The sequence below is a fragment of the Lepus europaeus genome, chromosome 7 (genome assembly GCF_033115175.1).
Source record: "Lepus europaeus isolate LE1 chromosome 7, mLepTim1.pri, whole genome shotgun sequence".
NCBI classification, from domain to species: domain Eukaryota; kingdom Metazoa; phylum Chordata; class Mammalia; order Lagomorpha; family Leporidae; genus Lepus; species Lepus europaeus.
In genome coordinates, this window is record NC_084833.1 from 16,027,096 (window position 1) to 16,035,425 (window position 8,330).

The 8,330-nt window shown below is 40.2% G+C and overlaps 1 protein-coding gene across 1 annotated transcript; it reads left to right on the top strand.

The window, feature by feature from the left end:
* The first annotated feature begins 958 nt into the window (after positions 1-958).
* Positions 959-1,882, top strand: LOC133764291 (olfactory receptor 4P4-like). Its single transcript, XM_062197963.1, has one exon. It carries the CDS (start codon positions 959-961, stop codon positions 1,880-1,882), a length of 924 nt encoding a protein of 307 aa, XP_062053947.1.
* Positions 1,883-8,330: the final 6,448 nt, after the last annotated feature.

Here is an 8,330-nt window from a genome sequence, read left to right on the forward strand (position 1 = left end):
TAAGGGACTAAAATTTTTAAAGAATTTAGTTTTTGTCTAAAATATACAAGTATTTGTTAGCAATAATGTGCACTAATATTATTTTCCTAATGATTCTGATTATTTTGTTTTCTACTTTTGATTTGAAAAAACAATCTTAAGAGCATAATATTTACAATGTATTTTTAAAGCATGATTTTCTTTTTCTGTTATTTGAGTTTCACTGGGTTAAACCAGGCAAGATTCTAAATTACATATAGGAGAAAAAAGTCTGAGAAAGTTTAACTGAATTGATCAAATTCATGCAGCGAATTAAACATGAAATCTACAGTGATACTAGAATATTCACTTACAGTCTTTTTCATTAATGCAGTAGAATATGATTTTAGGCAGGAGTTAGAGAAGAACACTAAATTATTGTAAACTATTGGTAATAATTTTGAAAGTCTAAAATTTAACTGTTATTTAATTAAATGGTTTATTTGACCAGTATGAATCTCACCTCTTCATTGTAAAATTTAATAGATGCCAAAAAGTAATTCTGTAGCAACTAAAGTCAACTCATATTTTTGAGAGCTGATAAATTTCCTCTTCAAAATCTGCTTTATTTGAAGATTTTAATGTTTACAAATTAGAGTGGTAACTTCTGAAATGCAGAAAAGGGGAAAGGTGACAGTTTTGGAAATATAAATGCACACACACACACACACACATATATATATATATATATATATATACATACATATATATGTATATACATACACACAATATACCAGTAAACATCTTAATGTTTTCAAGACAATGTCAAAAACATTTTATAAAATCCTTCCTAATTAAAATTCAAATTTCCATTGTCTTAGACCTTATAACTATCTCCAGAAAAATTTACTCCAGGGTAATATGCACCCTCATATATAAATATATCTCATTAGAATACATAATTTGTTTAATTTCAGGTGGCAACAAACTGCCCTGGATGATGGAATATAAGAATAATATCACAGATTTTATCCTTTTAGGACTTTCTCAGACCAAAGAGGTAGAGATTCTCTGCTTTTTAGTGTTTTTGCTTTGTTACATTGCAATTTTGATTGGAAACCTGCTTATCATGATTTCTATCTCCTACACTCCACTCATTAATCAGCCCATGTATTTCTTCCTGAGCTATCTCTCACTCTCAGACCTGTGCTACACCTCCACTGTGACTCCCAAGCTAATCACGGACTTACTGGCAACAAAGAAGATCATTTCCTACAATGGATGCATGACACAACTCTTCACCATGCATTTCTTTGGGGGTATTGAGATTTTCATCCTCACAAGCATGGCCTATGACCGCTACGTGGCCATCTGCAAGCCTCTGCACTACACCGTCATCATGAACAGAGAGAGATGTAATGCCATGATTGCTGCTTCCTGTGTTGGGGGATTCCTACATTCCTTTGGCCAGTTTCTCCTGGCCATCTTTTTACCCTACTGTGGTCCCAATGAAATAGATCACTACTTCTGTGATGTGTATCCTTTGTTGAAACTGGCCTGCACGGACACAAGCAGAATTGGTTTCTTGGTCATTGCCAATTCAGGTGTGATGGGTATGGTGACTTTTGTGGTACTGTTGATATCATATGCTGTGATATTGCACACTGTCAGGTCCTACTCTATGGAGAATCGTCGCAAAGCTCTTTCCACATGCAGTTCACACATCATTGTGGTGGTCCTGTTTTTTGCTCCCCTACTGTTTATTTACATCCGACCAGCAACTACTTTTCCAGAAGACAAAGTGTTCGCTCTCTTTTATACCATCATTGCCCCTATGCTCAACCCTCTCATCTACACACTGAGAAATGTGGAGATGAAGAATGCCATCAAAAAGCTTTGGTGTCATACTACAGGAAGTGAATAGACTGAAATACATCCCTGGTTTTCACTAATATGCCTAAATATATATATTTTCTACAGTGAAATATTTAAAATGCATGCAGGCCGGCGCCGTGGCTTAACAGGCTAATTCTCCGCCTTGCGGCGCCGGCACACAGGGTTCTAGTCCCGGTCGGGGCGCCGGATTCTATCCCGGTTGCCCCTCTTCCAGGCCAGCTCTCTGCTATGGCCCGGCAGTGCAGTGGAGGATGGCCCAAGTCCTTGGGCCCTGCACCCGCATGGGAGACCAGGAGAAGCACCTGGCTCCTGGCTTCGGATCAGCGCAATGAGCTGGCCGCAGCGGCCATTGGAGGGTGAACCAACGGCAAAAAGGAAGACCTTTCTCTCTGTCTCTCTCTCTCACTATCCACTCTGCCTGTCCAAAAAAAAAAAAAAAAAAAAAAAAAAAAATGCATTCAGCTTCCCTGTGTCTCTTGTATCTAGCAGTACACAGGATAAATTGTGAGCAAAAGTTTACTGTTCTCCATTATGCCTCCTTTCTGTGGTCCACTGTTTTCTGCATGTCTTTTTCCTAGCTCCTCTTCCCCATTAATCATTTGGCTCAGCAACAAATCACAATATTTAGCAGCTGGTTATACAAGGCAGTGTGTAATTAAAAAAAAATGATGACCCATTTAACTTATATGAATTTATTCAACGAAGGAACTTCTAATCCTCAAAAAACAATTCAAAAGCAACTCCAGTTTGAACGTATATGACTTAGAGAAAATTCTGAAAGATCCAGTTTATGGCTCATGACAATATTCTCCAGGTCTTCACATTCTACTCTAATAATAACCAATGTTATTCTTGCACTTTTCACATTCCCAGCACTAGCACATTTCCCAAAAGCATGTATAAGAACTTTTTCTTTTGTGAAATACAGAAAAGAATCATAATGAAAAGTAATATTTAAAAAATTTCCAGATGTAGTCTGGGGGCCATTGGGGGATCAGGACTTATGCACACCTACAGGTGCAACATGGAAATATGAACTCTAAAACTGGGGCTTGGGATGTGAACTTTTAAGTTGGCCAAGTCTATAAAACCTATAAATATTTTGAATAAATGTCATAGTTGCGACTGTCAAAAATGTACTTTGTTGCTTAGAACAGCTTCAGTATGCTATCTCTCCTAAATAAAGACTTTTCTACCTTGGCTGGTCATCTTTTTTCCTTCTTTGGACCCAAAATATCCTAAAACGTCAACGGTCCAAAGAGAAGGATTGTTAAGAGTATGGAAACTATAGGGACAAGGGGAGGCAATGTCAGGATTCCTATGACTCACTGTTGGACCAGAAATTCAACACTGTTTGGTATGGCTCTGGAGCAAGAAATGATGAGTGTGGTTTTATATCTTTCCAATTTATCCCAAAACCAACATTCTTCATAGAATGTGGCACAGATGCTCCCTTGAGCAGCAATTTGCATGCATGTCTAAGATAAGCATGTTTGAAGGACTGAGTTTGGGAATCCTACCATGGGAGCCTTAGGCATGACAGCCTAACCTGGGTGAAATCTGTCTTTTCTTTTCCAATGTTCTCTTTGCTATTGAGAGCCTGATTCAGGATCTTTCTTCTCTCCCCAAACCTACAGATTCATAACCTGTTACTGAAATACCAGTGCTGCCTTAATGGTTGCAGGAATAGGAATGGCTGCATGACCTGTACCCACTGTAAGGGAAGCTGTGGAACCCAGAGGAAGGCTGTTCACTTCCTGACATGCCAGTTGTGCCTTTTCTTTGGACACTCAGTAGCCACATTCTGTTAGGGATGCAAGGGTGCTAGTCAAATGCCCAAAACTGGAGTCTTAGATGGGAGAACAGAGTAGCAAATAATCTACATTTTAGATCCTCTCTCTGTCAATTTCAAGAGATTGGTCTTTTATAAGGGCCTCTTGTAAAAGTCTTCTACAAGGGCCTCTCCAAATATGTGGGGTTTTCGATAAATCCTTGTGGCTTAATTGTCCAGGTTAGATGTTATTTTATATCTTGTTTACCAACCCATTTAAAAGCAAATGTGAACTGACAAGAGGGATTTTTAGGTTTAATAAAAATTGAACAGGCTTTGAAGACCTGGACAGACAGGTGAGAGGCCCAAGGCTATAGATCTGTCTTTTCCCATAGGGTGCTGGAGCCTCCTCAAGAAAGGCACCTCACTGACTCCAATGACATAGTTAGACTGAGAGGAGAGCTATTTTGAATAAGTAGTTAGCATAAAGTGGGTGGCTCTTGTATTTAAAATAAAATTCATGATCCTACCTACTACAACAAATTTTGCAAGACTCTATACCCTCAGTAATGATGGTCAACTTAGGAGCAAAGTAGAGTTTTTCAGCCTAGGATCAACAAGGTCTATGATTCTGACCTGGGATCAACTCTCAGGGCAGTTCTGTTTCCAGGAGTCCAGTGGATTCCACGATTAACAACAGGTGCTATTTCAGGTTGAGCTAGCCTTGTTGGGTCCTTTTAACAGCAGGTCACTGTGTAAAGCATCTATCAGCTGGGACTGCTGCATATTTTTATTTTGCTTCTTCTGCCTAGATCACTACTATTCCTTCTGGCCACTTTTTTTTTTCTTTTGACAGGCAGAGTAGACAGTGAGAGAGAGAGACAGAAAGGTCTTCATTTTCCGTTGGTTCACCCCTCAGTGGCCGTTGCAGCCAGCACGCTGCGGCCGGCGCACCGCGCTGATCGGAAGCCAGGAGCCAGGTGCTTCTCCTGGTCTCCCATGCGGGTGCAGGGCCCAAGGACTTGGGCCATCCTCCACTGCACTGCCGGGCCACAGCAGAGAGCTGGACCGGAAGAGGAGCAACCGGGACAGAATCCGGCGCTCCGACTGGGACTAGAACCAGGGGTGCCAGCGCCACAGGCGGAGGATTAGCCTAGTGAGCCGCGGCGCCAGCTCTGGCCACTTTTAAAGTAGACAATGGAGACAGCCTTTAAGATGTCAGCCAAGAGGGTGTTCAGTCCAGTCCCTTATATTTGAAGGATTTTTCATTTTTTTTAAAGATTTATTTATTTATTTGAAAGTCAGAGTTACAGAGAGAGAGGAGAGGCAGAAAGACAGAGGTCTTCTATCCAATGATTCACTCCCCAGTTGGCTGCAATGGTCAAAGCTGCACCTATCCAAACCCTGGAGCAAGGAGCTTCTTCCAGGTCTCCCATGCGGGTGCAGGGGCACAAGGACTTGGGTCATCTTCTACTGCTTTCCCAGGCATAGCAGAGAGCTGGATGGGAAGTGGAGCAGCTGGATCTTGAACTGGCACCCATATTGGATGCTGGCACTGCAGGTGGTGGCTTTACCCACTACATCACAGTGCCAGGCCCTGAAGCATTTTTCTAATATCACGAGTGGTCTGAGCTAGAAATCTATAGTCATGGGCATGTTTTGACTCTATTTGTCTTTTCCTGTGAATTAAGACAGTACTTATGAGGAGAACTTTATCATTCTAATATGCATTTTTTTTAAATCATCAGTTAAACCTCCCACCTTCCTTTAATTTGATTTGAAAAGGGGACTTCCATTCCTTTAGTACACCCATAGCAGAATAGATCTAACTGTAAAATTGTATTATAATTTAAGGTTTCATCTTCAAATCACATTTTGTTCTCTGTACTGTGGCCAGACAGTATTACAGAAAAACAGTTCTCATCCCATCTTTAAAGTCAGAATCAAGTTGTACATCCTTTTGGAGAGTCACATGGTATAGAGAGTCATTTCCCCATCTGGAAGAGAATAGAGGAGCAATAGGGAAACAGGTCAGGCCTTCTTAATCATTTCCCCACTTAGTTAAGAGCCAGTAGCTTTTGCCCTAGGTTTTGAACTTAACAATTTTTTACCATATAACCCACCTTCCTGGGCTTTTGGTCTTACAAAGTGCTTACCACCTAACCCAGGCTCATTTATCTCTAAGTCTTTGTCAATTTTCCTTTTAACATAATCCAGCCTGGTTTGCTTTAACCTGCTGCTTTGCAGAGGTAAAAAGTGTCTATTTATTCTTTATCTGGCCTAGGCTGTTGGATGGCTGGAAAAACTTGGGCAGAGTGAGTGTTTCTTCCACATGACTACTATGTGTCTCTCTACCCCTGACATGAGAGTTCTGCCCCATGGCAGAGGCTTCCTATGGGTACATTACCCTGACCCCTTACAAAAAGAGGATGTTCTGCAACCAAGGCAAGGGGATTTAAATCTTAGGGCTGGGACAGTCTAGTTATCTGGGAGAAGAGTGCAAGCAAGGATGAAGGTGCAGTAAGATGAGCAGCCAGCTTCCTGACTCAGCACTGACCTTGGCAGATGCTGAGAATGAGAGAGCATGTATCCCAGCAACCCCCACCATAGAGCAACCAACATAACAAGTAGGAAAATCTGTGTCTGGCATAAAGCCATGGGGATGGATCCTTTCTGGAACTACTTCCCATCAGCAGTGAGCAACCCTGATTATGTAAACCATCTGATCCTTATGTAACCACAACATAAATATGGCATTACTTTACATCATTTTATAATCCGACAATGCATTTTATATAATCTAAATTAACTCAAATAGCTATCTTCTCTCTAGTTTGAGGGTTTCAGCTTTTGATATATACAAGAAGCCAAAATCAAAAGACTTAATTCAGAATTTTAAATCTTAAAAACTTTAAAGAATTATCACAGGTTCACACCATTGGGTTAAAATAAATATATTATAATCCATTTAATCTGAGATTGTTGGCCAGAGCTTTGCACCAGATCTAATCAGAGTTAAGGTGATAACGCTAATGTTTACAAATAGGCAAGTAATGTTAATTCCTTTAAGATGCAATTTTTCCAAGCTATCAATACTCAATGAAGACAACAGAAAACATGAGACACATTCCCTTGAGATCACAAAATTCTTGTTACCTAGGCCAGCTTTGAAAACACAGAGAGACCTTGACTAAAAGGATTAGCATGTGAAATAAAAAATACAATTGCACTACTTAGAGCAATCACATATATCAAAGAACAAAGAGGTAGAGAATCCTGTTACCTGGAAGTCTAAGATATGGGAGCTACCTTTCAAATAATTTCCTTCTAATTAATACAATCTAATATTATACAGCATTCGGTTTCCATAAACCTTTTAACATAATAGGTATTAACTTTCTCATCAAGAATATTATATTTATACTTCCTCCACTTCTTTCTTTCCTATATACTGTTTATTTCAATTTGCATCCTGAAGCAGTCTTGTAACACCTCTAAATTAAGAGAAAAACACCAACTAAAAGAACAACCAGGGGTTGGTATTGTGACAAAGTTAGTTAAGTCACTCTTGTGATGCCAGCATCCCTGTTGAGTGCCAGTTCAAGTTCTAGCTGCTCTACCTCTGATGCAGTTGCCTGCTAATGAGCCTGGGAAAGCAGGGCGAGATGGCCTAAGTATCTGGTCCCCTGCCACCAATGTTGGAGACCCAGAAGGAGTTCTGAACTCTTGGCTTCAGACTGGACTAGCTCTGACCATTGCAGACATTTGGGCAGTGAATCATCAGAGGGATAACCAATAGTTATATTTTGTTTACACAATTATATTCTCCCACAAATATTAGGAAAGTCTTTAAAATTAGAAAATAAAACATGTAAGTAAACAACCAGCAATGTTTTATTAGAAGACATAGCTCCACGAACCTCACAATTGGGGGGTGATGAAAGATTTGAAATCTCTGTAGTTACAATAACTTAGCAATTCACAGCGTTTCAGAAAGCACAGCAGGATTTCACAGACTGTTTTATCCTTTCAGGCTTTGGAATCTGTAATGGGTATAGTGGTGATTAGAGAGCTCTTAGTTGAACAAGACACATATTTGCCCTAACCAGAGGACTTGTAAATAGATGGTCAGAGAAATTTCCTTAAATCAGTGAGTGGGAAGATGTGAACCCTTTCAGTCGTGGCACAGTGTGCCAATGGAGAGAACATTTCTTGAGGCTGGCAGTATGCTCAACACAACCTTCCCCAATCCACTTCCAGCTTATCCTCTCACAGAAGGTTTCTGGCAGTGAGCACCTTAATGGCATTTAGCAGGTTAACTCATGTCTGCATGAGTGTTCAAGGAGACTTTAGCTGCCACTAGGTAAGGCAGGATAAAGAACAGAAGTAGGCTAAACATGGATCATTCCTCAGGGTGATGTTGCCCAGGACTTACCACTGCTCTTGTTCTCTCCTGGCTGGCTCACCAAGTATGCTACAGGAAATGGTTGAATCAGAGGTCCTAGTCTTTGTGAAAGCAAATGATTTCAAATGTGACACAGAGATTATCAGTAAGCATGCTAGCCAAGTTTAATAAGAATACCGTGAAATATCAGATTGGCTTTTCAGAAAAGAACTGAGAGCATGACTTCTTTCCAACTGGAATTTTTAAATATAATAGTATAGGGCCACCATTTCGTCTCTTCCTCCACTCTGGGATATGTTT

What these genes read in the sequence shown, in the direction of transcription:
- LOC133764291 (XM_062197963.1), top strand. Translation starts at nt 959, where the DNA reads ATGGAATATAAGAATAATATCACAGATTTTATCCTTTTAGGACTTTCT.